Source organism: Heterodontus francisci, chromosome 27, assembly GCF_036365525.1.
Source record: "Heterodontus francisci isolate sHetFra1 chromosome 27, sHetFra1.hap1, whole genome shotgun sequence".
Taxonomy (NCBI): domain Eukaryota; kingdom Metazoa; phylum Chordata; class Chondrichthyes; order Heterodontiformes; family Heterodontidae; genus Heterodontus; species Heterodontus francisci.
Window position 1 is genome coordinate 37332448 of NC_090397.1, and position 15669 is coordinate 37348116.

The following is a 15669-nucleotide window of genomic DNA, read 5'->3' on the forward strand; positions in this document are numbered from 1 at the left end:
CATATTCCTATCAAACATCCCCACCTGTCCCTATATTTCCCCACCACCTACCTATACTAGTGACAATTTATAATGGCCAATTTACCTATCAACCTGCAAGTCTTTTGGCTTGTGGGAGGAAACCAGAGCACCCGGAGAAAACCCACGCAGACACAGGGAGAACTTGCAAACTCCACACAGGCAGTACCCGGAATCGAACCCGGGTCCCTGGAGCTGTGAGGCTGCGGTGCTAACCACTGCGCCACTGTGCTGCCCTTAATTGTGAAGCTATGAGATTTTGTTGATTAAAAAGCAGTCAGTAGTTGGAAAGTACCTGCAATGAATACCACAGATCTTGAAATGGGGCATAAGCACTGAATATTAACAATACTCGACTTGCATTTAAATCACTTTTCAGCATCAGCATTTGGGACATCCCAAAGCACTTTACAGACAATGAAATACTTTTTAAGTGTGCTCATGTTGTAATGTAGGAAATTTATCTGAGCTAAGGTCTTGGGAGGCTGACATAATAAACATGCACTGACCAAGAAAATGGCTAAAAAGAACCATAATGCACTGAAAGCAAGATTAAGTCATCCTCATACCGGCAAGCTTCTAAAATTAAAAAGGAAAGCCGGTGATTTTCAATAGCCCAATGAGGGTATCCAGTAAATGGCTAACTATACAAACAAGGTACATTGCAGTTTGATTCCTGACATTTGCTGAGCCAGCTGACCTCAGTCAAGGCACAAATATAGATACTACAATTGGCGCTAAGGAGGGGGAAAATCGGCCAAAACTCCTATTCCTGATTATTACTCTGGAAATAAAAGAGAAAATGTTGGATATACTCAGGTCATGCAACCTCTATTGAGAGACAAACATTTCAGGTCGGAGATCTTTTGTCAGAACTGGTTGTGGGTTGATAACCTTCTGTTATGAAACATCAACCTGAAATATTAACTCTGTTTCTCTCTCCACAAATCCTGCCTGACCTTCTGAGCATTTCCAGCATTTTCTGCTTTTATCGGAATTCTGGAAATTATATCAGCTTAATACAGTTTGGTGATGCCCTCATGGACTAAATAGATTGTCAATCCAACCTGCCATTGTGCTGAAGCATTGGAGGGGGACTGTCACTTGCAAACCTTACAGTAGCCATTAGGTAAATTTGCTCAAGAGGAGGAAATAATAATAGGCATAAAATGCTTCTTTTAAAAAAATGCAATGAACTAAAAGTATATTGAAAAGCAAAATACTTTAGATACTGAAAATCTGAAATAAAACAGAAAATATTGAATATACTCAGGTCATGCAACCTCTATTGAGACACAAACATTTCAGGTTGATGGTCTTTTGTCAGAACTGGTTGTGAGTCAATGACCTTCTGTTCTGAAAAAACAACCTGAAATATTAACTGTTTCTCTCTCCACAAACCCTGCCTGACCTTCTAAATACTTCCAGCATTTTCTGCTTTTATTAAAAGTATATGGAAATTCATGAGAAATTTTGCATGTTGTGAGAGCAATTAAAAAAAACTTGGTGAAGATGACCACTTGATGCAAGCTCAGCAGAGATCTTACAGGTATAGTGTCTCTCGTGTTTTCCCTCTATTTTATGTGCAGCTGAATAATTGAACCTTGAAATACCACTGCAATTTTCTTTTACTATTAAATGCTACGAGGGTTTGGGAGGGCGGGGGAAATGATTCAACATTTGCCATTCAGGTAATTTTGCTATTCATTACAATATCCAAACTATCCCAGCTGTAGTATTTATTCTGCTCAGATAAATACGATAGAATGTTCAGTCTCTAATTTTGTCATAATTAAGCTACATGCACAGATGAAGACTCATCGCACTCAGGAATGCTTTTCTTTCACGGTGGTCATAAAAGATAGTCTCAGCCAAAGACTAGACTAAACCAATGGAACACTGGGAATGAACTAGATATGTATAGAAGACCTAAGAAATTGGGGGTTAGATATAGTTGACGGTGTCAGTTTAATGTCTCATCACAAAGTTGAGACACCATCTGTCCTTCCGCGTGGACATAAAAGATGCCTCAGCACTATTTGAAGACTAGCAAGGGAGTTCTTCCTAGTGCCCTAGCCAATACCTATTACTCAAGTAATACCTGAACAGACTGTCTGGTCATTATTTCATTGTGGGACATTGCTGAGCACAAGTTGGCTGCTATGATTCTTACGTTACAACAGCGACTGCAATTCCAAAGTACTTAACTGGCTGTAAAGTGCTTTGGGACCTCCTGAGGTTGCGAATGGAGCTATATCAATGCAAGCCTTTTTTCCTTTTAAGATTAGAAACAGAAAATAAAAAGAAGAAAAATAGCAAGAAAATTCCAGTAGTCACAAATTACAGGATATAAAAGGCATGGAAAATTAAAAATCTGCATATGCAGAGGCCCGGAATTTCCTGGATCCCTCTTGTGCAGGAATTATGGCAAAATTTATCCTTTTTTCCCCCAAGCCAATCTTACCTGCGAGAACTTATGCCAAAATTTCCTGAGAATTGTGGTAAAACGAGCAGAAATCAGGAAAAAGTATCAAAGCCTGAGGGGTGTGGAACATGTGGCATTTCCTTCACAAGTCTATTTATCTTGTTATAAAAATTAAGTTTGTAGTCATCAAACCATACCTTATACACAATAAGTACAAGATATTTAAGAAAATGCAGTTGTGGAAGTTTTTCCTCTTAAATCCAAGAGATTCTGTTGCCACAAATGCACATTAAAATATATAGAAAAGAGCGTAGATTTCAGGAAAAATACATGGGGGGCAGTGGAACTAGGTTAATGAGCCAAGTGACATTTTAGTAACTCGAAACGGCACAAGTGATCGAGGATATTCACATGTAATAATGTTTCAGCATTAATCAGTAATGAGCGAATTTCCTTGGGAGGAAATAAAAGGCACAACTCTGCTCTTACACTGTAGTTATGCCAAAACACTGCACGTAAGTCCAGGCCAGAGTTTTATCTAGGAAGTGAGGCATTAGCAATATTGTGTTGTAATCTAACTTTGCACCCTTGTAAAATGTAATTCTACAGGCAGTCCAAAAGCATTAAAAAAGTTCCAAAAAACACATTTGCATGTGACTTTTTTTTAACCATGAGTAGATCTAATAATCCAAGACTTATTTGCTATTATCACGAAGAACTGGAAAGTATGTTATATTTATCTGCGAAAAAATATTTTAGCAGCAGCAAAGTTAGCTGGATGGGAAATGCTGATGAACATTTTCCTTCATTATCCCATGTCCCATCCATAATTTTATTTAATAGTTTGAACAATTCAATGGTATTTCAATTTCAATTATTCAACTGCATACAAAACAGAGGGAAAGCACAAGGAATTATACTTTCAAGATCTCTGCTATGATTCCATCAGGTGGCCTTCACCTCCATAAACAAAGCATTAAGATGTGAATGATTTATTTCTGAAACGGTCAGTGTTTTGATTCCCAAAATTGTACTGTGACATGCAGCAACTAACACAGCACTTTCAAGTGTCCCAAGAAGCTTCACAGAGGCATATGGAAAAATAAAAAGGTGCCATATCAAAGATGATATTCAGATAGGGTGAACTAAGTAAGTCCAGACAAAAAAAGGTAAATTTTAAAGAGCATATGAAATTAGGCAAGAGGTTGACCATTGTAGGGTTTCTAAAATGCAGGCTCCAAATGGAAGGCATAGCTGCCAATGGTGAGGTGAGGTGGAATGAGGTGGGGCGGGGGACACGGTGGGCAGAGAATGTAGCACGATAAGAGGTTACAGAGATGGAAACGGGTGAGGGACCCTAAAGGGGAACTTATTTTTTTGTATACTCCCTTATGTCCACGTTCTGCATTGATTTAACTATGATACCTTTATAACATCCATTTCTTGAAAATTATTTGTAGTTTTCAGAGTGAAAAACTTAACTATTTTCAATGGACTCTTCATCTCGTCAAACCAGACAACTCCTATCCTCAACTCACCAACTAAATTGCAGTACAGTGACTTTGCTGCACAGCAAGTACTGATCTGGGAGAAGGTTTCAGACATTCCATGAAGATTAGGTGGAGTGACCTATGTGCTCCTAACAAGTTTTCACCAAGACCTGTTTGTCCATCACCCTCTGTTCACTGACCTACATTGCCTTCTGAACCACAATGCTTTGATTATAAACTTCTCAGTGTTCAATCCCTCCAAGGCCTCACCCTCCTCCAGCTGTAAAACTTCGTCCAACTTTGCATTCCTCCCAACTCTGTCCTCCTGTGCATTCCCCATTTTCTGTGCCACATCACTGGCAGCCTTGCCATCAGCCACCCAGACTGCAAGATCTGAAATGCCCTCCCTAAATACCTCTCATTAAAACACACCTCTTTGACCAACTTATCCTAATGTCTCTTTCTTCAGTTTGGCATCGAATTTGGTCTGACAACACTTAGAAACAAGGGTGGCAAAACTGGTCCAGGAATGGATCTGGACTGTTTGACCCTGGAGAAACATCGCTGTCAGCTCAGTATATAATTAATGAGTTCAGAGCAGAGTAGCAGAAAAAAAGACAATGCTTTAGGTTTATCAGGAAAACTGACAAGCAAATGTGTTTATCATTTCTTCTATAAAAAGTACTCTGCTTAACACATTCCTCCTTCAAGCATTAGCAATTTCTGCACTCTTTATTTAAATTATTTGTGCGTGGGTGGGGGAATCTCATTTTGTATTTAGCCTGTTATTTTTCTATCCAGTTTCAGACAAACATCCAAACACTCAATAAATAGTAGTCAACCTCCCATCACACTACACCAGTAATCGGGAGCATAGAGCTCTGTGTGGATTACGTTCACTAAACCAATGTTGCCACTAAGTCATCAAAGTCTTGTAACGGTTCCTCACTGAGTGAAGGGAAAATAGGAGCTCTCAGAAATTAGCTTTAGACCTACAAGGTTCTGTTGGTGGAAAGCTCTGTGCTTTCTGGATGGGTGTCTGGGAAGCATGTCACTGCATTGTGTACAGTGGAAGCTCTCAGTATAACTAAGCTGACCAAAGTAGTTTGCAAGTTTTCTGGGAGAGCTACTTTGATCTCGAGTGTGTTAATTACCCCTTCCTCCCTCTCTCTGCTACTTTCCATTATACTTAACTTTTTCTGTTACTCTTCCCCCTTTCTCTCTGACAATCTATTCCTGTCACTCTCCCTCTTTGTGTTCTGTATTTGTCTATCTGCTGTGAGAGCTGCACGAGTGAAAGCGACGAGCAGCCTAACCAGCACAGTGGGAATGATATCAGTACAGTGCATGTGCCTTTGATCTACACATGCACTTTTCATATCAAGCTTTAGTTGGGCTGAGTTCTGCGTTCAGGGTTGTGAATGGGTGCGATGCTATATGCTCCAAGTGGAGTGTGTACACAGATTCAAGGCTACTGATTGTGTGGTGGGGGAAGGCAAGGTTGGAAGATATTACTGAATTGCCCTAAAAGTGTATATATTGCATGGGTGGCTGGAAACCACAGTTTCTTTTTGATGGAATGTGATTGGTACCATTTCTGAACCAGTGAGTTAGTTATAGGGTCTGATTGAACCATAGCTTCAATTGACTGAGCAAAAAAGGTTAAAAATGATTTCAGGTTTTCTACTTTGTTTGGCTTAAAAGACACCCTACAACACAAAACAGAAGAACATAGAAGCATATTTTTTTTTTAAAGACAAATTACATTTTCTTCTAACTTTTCCATTAGATTTATTTAATAGTCTGTAGATTTCACCACAAAGCTTCCAAATGAAAGTCAGGTATTTAACAAGTTTGTGAAGACACTCACCTATCAGGCTGAATGCATGGGACAGATACTACAGGCACAGCAGTACATTTTTCAACTAAGAGTTTCCTAGCCTTCTTTGTCTTCTGCCTCGCCTTACATTTTATTTTAGTTGCCTTGTTAGGCGAATCTTTTCTACATATGCCATTTTTCACTTCAGCTGGCTCGTAAATGTTTAGTGGCCTTCTCACGCACCCTGGAGGAGTGTGCACAGCACAGAATGCAGTCTTTTTCACATTGAATGTTGTTGTTCCATTGGATGCTGTTTCTTTAATAGGCTCCATTTTCATGTACAGACCCGCTTGTTGAGCACAAGTTACATGGAATGCTGTATAACAATTTGCCTTATGGCACTGGATGCAAGCACCAAGCCCTTTCTGTTTGCAGAGGTAACACGTTAATTTCCACCTGGCTGCTGGAATGTTTTTGACACCATCAATAGGCTCAATGAATACAGTGTTAGCAAATCCAACTTCAGGAATCCACAGTGCGCACACAACATGTCCCCACTGACCATCATCTGTCTTCTTGAAAGCGCCACCCTTATTTGGACACAAAATACAATCAACAGATCGAGAAGGGGATTGCAAACAACGTCGGCACAACCACTGTCCTTCGGGTATATAAGGAACCCCATAGCATTCCTGATGCACTGCTAAGTTACACATGTCGCAAAACAATATTACATTACTGTTTTGACATTCTCCATCCATGCAAATACAACAAACAGCATCTTCATCAATTAGTGACTGAGGATCACCTTGATTAGAATTTTCAAAGTAAGATTCCTTCTCTAGTTTATCCATAAGGAACTCAAACACATTCTGTGAAACTGCACTCAAACCATCACTTTTACGCCTTTCATTAATCATTTCCAACCATGCATAATCTTCCTCATCCATATCATACTCAACTTCATTATTGAGCTCCTCTGGGGATTTCTCAATGAGTCTGTAATAAGATGAAGGTCGACGAGGAGCAGAAGGTGGTTCGTAATCTACTATTCTAAATCTGGGTTCTGGCAATGCATTCACCTGTGTTGGAGCTCCATGTGTACTCTGAATAGTGGCATCCTTCTTTTTCACTTTATTAGATTTGTACCTTTTAGTCTTTATGAAAACAGGTGGACGTTCACTGTTTTCCTTGTTGCTGTTACATTCAACAATTTCTTGGGCAGTTAGGTCATCTTCCAAAATGATCTCCAAAGGATCATAAATACTGATCCTGTGCAGCCGGCCATCAATCTCCATTTCAACCATTCGCTGTGCTTGAGCATATGTCAGCATTTCACGGCTTGGCGAATGTTTCAGAGTGCAAGGTGAAGCTGGACGCCTTGCTGTCCCTCGGTGGCACCTTCCTTTCCTTCTCATCGCTAATAAGGAAGTAGACTGAAAAAAAATTGATCAAAGTCAAGAAAAGCTATTGACATTTTATTAAAAGTTACAAAACATTACAAGAACTATCCCATAAGTTAGAATGGACTGAATCCAGCAACACCTCTGCATTTTTCCCACTTCAATTCTTTCTCAAAGTCCAATTTTCTGCACTTTTCCTCTTCTCCAAAAGGTAGAGAGACTCATGATGTGACACAGCTCCATGTGTGTTTCACACTTTCTAGCATCTTGATAGCATGGCAATTCTTTATATGCAAGTCTAAATAGCAAGCGCTTACAGGCTTTTTACTGTGGAGAACATTGCAGCTCAGCTGTAATCTATCCACAACTGAAATTTACAAATGCGCTCGTCAGCAAGGGTTATTAGATCAGGGTCAGGATTGGTGTTTGCCGTTCCTATCCCAGGGCACTGAAGCCAAACTGAAATCAGATTAATGCCCATTAAATCAGGAATCAAACATATGCCCACAGAACCATACAACACAGAAGGAGGATATTCAACCCATTGCTTGTGTTTCATCATTACTAAAACAACTCAAAACTAATGAATTGCCCTATGCTCTGCCCATAACGCTCCATCCTTCTCAGCTTCAAATATTTATCCAATTTTCTCTTAAAAGATGTAATAACTGCTTCAGTCACTCCTATGGTTAAGCATTTCTCATGCTCCAACAACCATGAGCAAATGAATTTCTTCTAATCTCTCCCCTTAATCGCTTGGTAACAATTCTGAATTGATGACCCCCTTGTCACTGACTTCCCAATGAGAGGTGTTTCTTAAAGCCTTCCATTATTTAAAACCTTCATTAAGCCTCCTCTTAGCCTTTCCTGCTCCCGTGAATATAGTCTTTGTTACTGTAGCTTTCCATCCCTGATATGATCCTGGTCAATCTACACTGTACACTCTCTGGTCTTAATATCCTTTCTACAATAAAGGTACCCAAAACTGCAGAAGTACTCCAAGTGGCCTAACGAATGATTTGTATAACTTTTTTTGATTGTATTAACTCATATTCTAATTCTCTATTTATAAAAGCTAAAATGCTGTTTTTAAATGGCTTTAGCTACTTGCAAATTCTGAAGTTCATTAATTACATCTTAAGATCATTTATCAATAATTGTTTAAATTATATTCAGTAAGTTTCTAAATCTCAAAATAGACGGTGCTTTGTTTCCTGCATGTATTATACAAATTTTGTAATTCAATTCCTATAGTAATTTATAATGAAATTATCGTGGCAAAGATACCCAATGTGAATGTATATGTTTTATCCAAAATTTACAATGCATCATTTCAAAGATGTGCAGAGTTTGAATGAGGATTGTTTGATTTCTGCATTAATCACTCAAAGTGATAATTAATAGATAACTTTTCAAATTACATGATTCCTCGCCAATTGTGCGTCATTGCCTTTCTTGAAGGAGCTGACTGGTACTAGAATGTGGTACCACAGGCACTCGGCTGCACTAATTTCCCAAGTAGCCAGCCTTCATGTGTAAGCTGACATTGGGTGTCAGTAGATTCAGCAACTGAGCAAGTTATCAGTTAAGCTCGACTCTGTCCTCAGCAAACAATACATATGCACTTTGCAGCAGGGATCACTGGATGATGATTATGAACGGGAATACTGATCAATTTCCCCCTTCCTAGGCATAGGCATACAATAGTGCCCAATTAACTACCTGATCATAGGGCAAGAATCAAAATTGGAATCTCTGACCAGTATAACTCATTTACCAACTGAGCCAAAGGAACTCCTGGGTATTTTTTCTAAATTACATTATGCCAGATATATTACTGTATAAGGACTGAGGTTCAGTAATAATCACAGATCATCTAAATTCAGTTGCAAGCAAGTTGCAATGCCAAGAATAGACTGGGGATAAGTTGGCCATTTTACACAGATATGCCCTCTCATTCACTGACCAAGTTCAAAACTACATACAAAAACATTGCTATCATCCCATAAAGGGAGGGGAGGGGAGGGGAGGGGGGGGGGGGGGAGGAGAAATCACCTACTTAAATTGTTCAAGATCTTTGGTAGGCTTTAAACAATTGCTTTCCTATGTGCCTCCTAAGACCTGTTGTGAACTGCCTCCTCAGTTCTGAGACAATAGAAAGCTCACAGTATTCAGTGACAATGACTCAAATCAATTCAAGTAAAAGATATAACATATGCTATCGCCAAAAGATTCTTCTGCATGGGAATCAAACTGTAGCCACAGAATTTGGGAAGATCATATTCCAGTGTTAGTAAGTCAGTTAATTTTTGATTAGTATACCTTTTGTTTGTATTTAACATTGAATACAGAGAGGAGGCAGAGGACCACCAATTTCAGATGGCGATGGACCACGTCATAATACAAATAACACATCTGAACTCAAAACAATAACCCCACAAAAGGTTTTGTATAACATCCTACTGCATGTGACACCACTTGAGGCCATCGTTGAGATGCTGCAGGATGCGTTCAACATTCTTGCAGGCATATTTTTCTTTTTTGCAGCCCTCCTGCCTCCCAAAATATACACAACATTCTGCTGCCCTCCAGCTACCAGTGATATTGTTGTAATCACCAGTAGCAAAGATGCAGTTTTACTGTCCACTTGTAGTGAGGAAATTGTGTTAATACCAACACACCCACCCACTATAAGCAGTGGTGACTGCATTGCCTTTAACAATATCAAGACATGAGGGCCAGTTTCACGTGTATACGGATAGCATCCAGCTCTGACTCCACTACCATTCTGTAAAAATGCTTGTCCGACATCCAGACTGCGACGAACCTCAACTACTACAAACTTTGCACCCATGTCACCAACTCAAGTCTGTACCTTTTTCAGTCTGCATTAGACTGTTCCCAACCTTGACAACCTTCCAATCTTGCAGCTGCTCCACCACAAGAACTGCCCTACTTCCACCTCTAGTGCATGCGTTCATCCCACCTTAGCCCATCTACAGCTGAAACTATTAATGTGCTAATGAGTAAGTGGGATAGGATACAGATGGTAGAGTTTTGGATCAGCTGAATTTTTTGGAAATGGGAGCCAGCCAGTAGAGCACTGGAATATCAGGTCTAGAGGGAGGACAAAAGCATTGAGGATTGTAACCAATGCTGAAGCCTTGTGGAGGATTTTTTGCAGCATTCTGTCATATTACTGCATCTGAAAGAATAAACTATTCAGTACAGTTAACCATCAAAGACAGACTATTTGAGGATGAACACGACTGGAAAGGAAAGAGAGGCAGGTAGTTTCATCTTCTCTCGTCACCTATAGGTTTTTAATTTCTGGCCTCAAAGGAGATGTGCTTACTAAAATAAAGCAGCAGATTGAATGCTGAGCTTTTGACAGGCAGGGAGAAGAGGAATCTTAATGTTCATACATGGGTTACAATTTGGACTCTGCTGTTCCAAAAGCTTGCATCTAATTGTCTGGCCCTAAAGAGGGGTTCCAGCAATTTGCTTTGTAGATCTGCATTACAGATTTTTAGCTAGAACATTTTGGATAACATCCAGCACTAAAAACAATTAAAAATGACTGCTGCAATAGATTGCCTGCATTAGCTTTAGCAGTGTTCTACTGCACTGAATATTCATACATTTAAGTACTTAATTGTTTCTGAATAAACTCCACCCAATGTATTTGGTAGGAAGCCTTTTACATTTGTAGTTCCCTCTCAGGGCATCTGTTGCAGTTATCAAACTTGCAAGGTTCCTTTTTTTGGATAGACAGATGCTTTCCATTACCATGGGGATTTTTCAAATTCAGCTTAGACTTGGAAAAACACAACAAAATTAGAGACTGAATAAGGGCCTTTGGTGGCAATGAGAACTTAGTAAGATTTATCATGTTAGGACACAACTGATGCGAATTGAGCCAAGCTCTCCCTCACAGCCCACAAGAAAGTCCACACTAATGGATGTGTCACTTAATAATGAAGCAGAAACAGTATCTTGATAAAAACTGTTGCTGTAAGTATAACTGAACTGCTGAGGTCCACTTAAAATGAACAAAATAATTGAAATGCTACAAAGAAACAAATTATCATGGCATCACAATACCCTGCTTAGGGTGCATGTTCCAGCATGGACAAGGACATGGCTTGTGATTAATCAAGAGTTCTGAGACAAACTGTAACATAGGAATGAACAATCTTATGATTGTGTAGTCTTAAATTCTAGAACATAAAGACAAAGGAATGTGACACCATTGTCATTAATGTTTCAGAAATCAACATTTAACATAATTGATTTCTTCTATGCATCAGCACTGGGAATAAAACTTGCGTTAATTGGCAGTAACAGACAGAGTATATATATTTTTTTAAATGCAGTTTCTTTTCCAAACCAGGTGTACATGGATGAAATCATACTGTCTCCCTTCCATTTGCACTACGTTTAAGCACCAACTTGTTGATATAATCTGACATACTGACCAAACAGAAAAAAACCATTAAAAAAAAGTTTGCAGCATAAATAAAACATGAATGATATGCCAATACTGTGAACGATTTCACAATAGGAAATCATCCACAAGAGCGAATTACACATCAACAGCCCCCTCCCCAAACTGAACATTTTTTTTTTCTGAAGTTTAAGTCACAATGGCTGTTAACATAGGAAGAGTCTTGGAAAGCGGTTGGGGGGGGGGGGGGGAGGGGGGGTGGTGTTCTTACAGGATTATAATCAGAGGGGAAATGAGCATGTCATAGCACAACACCATTGCATAACTGCAAAAAAGGCTGTTGAGATTCACGGGCCAGTTGAAAAGACAAGATCCAGCGCACATTACAGGACAACAGAAATTGTGGCAGCAGCACGATAATAAGGGAGGAAATGGGTGGAGTAGAGTTGTAATTTGAACCTGGTGGGGGGTGAAGGGCTGGGGATTGCCACTCCGTGTCGGTTTAGAAACCCGGAAGTCTCTCCCCGTCGGGAGCAGAGGGACCATGACGTCACCGCAGCCAGTGCTTTCCCGGGCCTGTTTGAATGGAGCGGCGGCAGCGCCCGGCCCTCAGCAGCGACCGACAGGCCCAGCAATGCAGCGGCTCCTCCCCCCAAACTGCGCGCCATACATCCCGCCTTCCGTAGCCCGTGCTGAACTCCGACGATACCCGGAACCCACAGGGCTCCGGCAAATTAATAATCTTGGCCAAAAAAAATGGCGTCCAACAAAACAAGGAGCAGAAAGGTACTTGGCAGGGCTTCCCCACCCCCTCCCTCCCAGTCAGGCAGAGGGTGAACACCCCCCTTCCTCGCATTCGGGACACGATCGACTGTGTTTCAGGGCGGACTTACCGCCTACTGTGTCTGTGTCACCGAGTGCGGGACTGTACTGACGCGCCCTCTCCGTGCAGGCCCCAGCTCCACTCGGCTTCTCGGGACGTTCATCAAACGGACCGCGCTCTCGAGACGCTTCTCTTTTCCAAATAACAACACGGCAGCCTCGGCCCGCGCTCGAGGACCGCTCCGCCCGCGCGCCTCTTCCTCGCGTTCCGCAGCCAACTGTCACGGAACGCGCGAGCATTCGACAGCGCCAGCCCTTCTGCCGATTATTTTTCTCTCGCTCCTCTGGAAGCTCTTGCGCTTCTTCAACAACAATGCACCGTTTCGGTTACACAAGACGTCGAAGGCGGCGACGTCACGCGCCGGCTCACTGGCCGACAACTGCCGTTGGCTGACTGCCTGTCACCGCCAATCAGCGCGCGAGGAAGCGAGCGAGGCGGGGGAGGGGTAGCGAGAGGGATCGCGCGAGCCCACCCCCGGACTGGAGCGCGCGGTTAACCCTGGGTTGCAGGAGGGTGCGGGGGGAGGAAGGAAGGAAACCCAGTTGCCGGGTTTCAGGCCAGAAGAGGGAGAGTGTATTTTCCAGTTGCAGACACTTCGCGTTTATATTTTAAAAAATGGTGCGATGCTTTGTCTTGATAAGTGTGTACTGTTTGCGGTGCCCATGACTGGGAGGTCGGGTCGAAAAGGGCCGGAGGGAAAAGCCCAGTTGTTGCGTAAGGGGTCCAATATGCGTAACTACATTTGGGGCCTTTAACCACCTTGGCGGCGTCATTTTACACAAACACCAACATTTACATATATATATATATATATATATGACTGCTTTGTTTGCAACCATGAAGCGCTGACTCTCCAGTTTCCAATTCCAGGGGCGCTGCAAACCACTGCCAGCACGGTAAGGCGAAACGAGCATGCCCTTTGCTGGGAGAATAAAAGCAAAATACTGTGGATGCTGGAAATGTGAAATAAAAACAAAGTGTTGGGAAAAGCTCAGCAGGTCTGGCAGCATCTGTGAAGAGAGAAGCAGAGTTAACGTTTCAGGTCAGTGACCTTCCATCCGAACCTGGGAGAAGCCTGATAGAGGTGAATGGGGTGGCTCAGTATCTTGATCAGGAATCTGGGAGAGGCTGAACCTGCTGTTATTGTGGCTGACTTGGATATGCAAAAGCTGCTGACTGAAGGAAGAAAAAAAAAACTTAAGAAAATCGTCCCAAGAAAAAGCGACATGAAAAACTTTTTCACATAGGATGTAAATGCGTTGGAGACAGTACAGAGAAGGTTTACGAGACGAATACCTGGAATGGGCGGCTGTCTTACAAAGAAAGATTGAACAGGCTAGACTTGTATCTGCTGGAATTTAGAAGAGTAAGAGGTGACTTGATTGAAACATAAGATCCTGAGGGGTCTTGACAGTGTGGATGTGGAAAGGGTGTTTCCACCTTGTGGGATAATCTAGAACTTGGGGTCACTGTTTAAAAATAAGGGGTTGACCATTTAAGACAGAGATGAGAAGAATTTTTTTTCTCTCAAAGGGTTGTGAGTCTTTGGAATTTTCTTCCTCAAAAGGCGAGAAGCAGAGTCTTTGAATATTTTTAAGGCAGAGATAGATAGATTCTTGATAAGCAAGGGGGAGTGAAGGTTATTGGGGGTAGGCGGAAATGTGGAGTAATCTGTCCAGTCATGAACTTTTTTTTTTAGAGATATAGCACTGAAACAGGCCCTTCGGCCCACCGAGTCTGTGCCGACCATCAACCACCCATTTATACTAATCCTACATTAATTCCATATTCCTACCACATCCCCACCTGTCCCCTATATTTCCCTACCACCTACCTATACTAGGGGCAATTTATAATGGCCAATTAACTATCAACCAGCAAGTTTTTGGCATGTGGGAGGAAACCGGAGCACCCGGAGGAAACCCACGCAAACACAGGGAGAACTTGCAAACTCCACACAGGCAGTACCCAGAATTGAACCCGGGTCGCTGGAGCTGTGAGGCTGCGCTGCTAACCACTGCGCCACTGTGCCGCCCTATTGAATGGCAGAGTAGGCTCGAAGGCTGAGTGGCCTACTCCTGCTCCTAATTCGTATGTTTGTAGCGAATAGTTAAGGTGTGGAATGCACTGCCTGAGAACGTGGGGGAGGCAAGCTCAATTGAAACATTCAAAAGGGAATTGGACTGTTGTATGAAAAGGAAGACTGTGAAGGGTTACGGGGAGAAGGCAGTGAGTGGAACTAGGTGAAATGCTCATTAGGAGAGCCAATGCAGACATGATGGGCTGAATGCCCTCCTTTTGCACTAACAATTCTGTGACTGGTAGTTTCCATCTTTATTTGATGCCTGACATTTTGACAATTGTTCACAAAGTTCCAATGGAAAATTACCAGTTTAAATCATTGTAAAAATTTTTAAAGTTTCTGTTCCCTACATTACGCAGAGAATGTTTTTAATCTCTGTTGGTAAGCAGTATTTGTTTTAAAAATGTCCTGTGTTTAGCAAATCAAGCTACAGCAGCAAATACTGGTCAGAAACAATCGATTAGTTTCTTTGTTCTGATGAGAGTTTGTGAATTTATAAATACTTTCTTGGGGAAGCTTACTGAAATTGTATCATAATGCAACTTGTAAAGGATTGTTCTTAAAAACGTACCTTGGGAAGAAAAATCACATTAATGCTTTTCTCAAGTTTAACACTTAAGAGCGTTTCACATTTCCTATTTGTAAAGCAAGCAATTTTAGCACATTTATTACAAATGTAAGAATAAGTTTGCATAGGGAGAATTTGATGGAGTTATGTGTTGAAACATTTCATAAAATTTGAGTTTGTGTATTTCAGTGGAAGAGGCATAAAGGAAGGTATCAAAATACATATGTTATAATAAATACATTTTAAATCACTTTGAAAATTGTGTTATCCTAACTATCTGTTTTACAAAAGATTCTACAGTTTTTTAAACTGTTTTGGGGATTGGCTATATTGGCTCCCAGCACCCCCAACAGCACAGATTTAAAAGTATTTTCCTTGTATTTAAATCCCTTCATGACTTTACCCCTTTCTATCTTTGTACGCTTTAAAGACGTCTGCAAACGCGACATGAAGTCCTGTGACGTTGATCACAAGTCTTGGGAGTCAGTTGCCAGCGTTCGCCAGAGCTGGCGGGCAGCCATAAAGGCAGGGCT

The 15669-nt window shown here is 41.3% G+C and overlaps 1 protein-coding gene and 1 long non-coding RNA gene across 7 annotated transcripts in view; one reads left to right on the forward strand and one right to left on the reverse strand.

The window, feature by feature from the left end:
- Positions 1–12829, reverse strand: part of brd1a (bromodomain containing 1a) — a 36107-nt gene extending 23278 nt beyond the window's left edge. For 2 of the 5 annotated variants that reach the window (XM_068059147.1, XM_068059149.1), the window contains exons 1-2: positions 12496–12829; positions 5804–7188 (exon numbers count right to left, since the gene is read on the reverse strand). In XM_068059147.1, coding sequence (XP_067915248.1) covers positions 5804–7170 — 1367 coding nt within the window. In that variant the 5' untranslated portion in view covers positions 7171–7188; positions 12496–12829. The remainder of the gene's footprint in view (positions 1–5803; positions 7189–12495) is intronic. The other 3 variants (XM_068059148.1, XM_068059146.1, XM_068059150.1) reach the window with 3 other exon arrangements.
- LOC137384747 (uncharacterized) lies at positions 12043–15395 on the forward strand. Of its 2 annotated transcripts, none has more exons than XR_010977653.1 (2): positions 12043–12388; positions 13356–15395. It is a non-coding gene; the product is annotated as an uncharacterized lncRNA (long non-coding RNA). The 2 variants fall into 2 exon arrangements; XR_010977654.1 differs by lacking the exon at positions 12043–12388 and adding an exon at positions 12963–13103.
- The last annotated feature ends 274 nt before the right edge of the window (positions 15396–15669 follow it).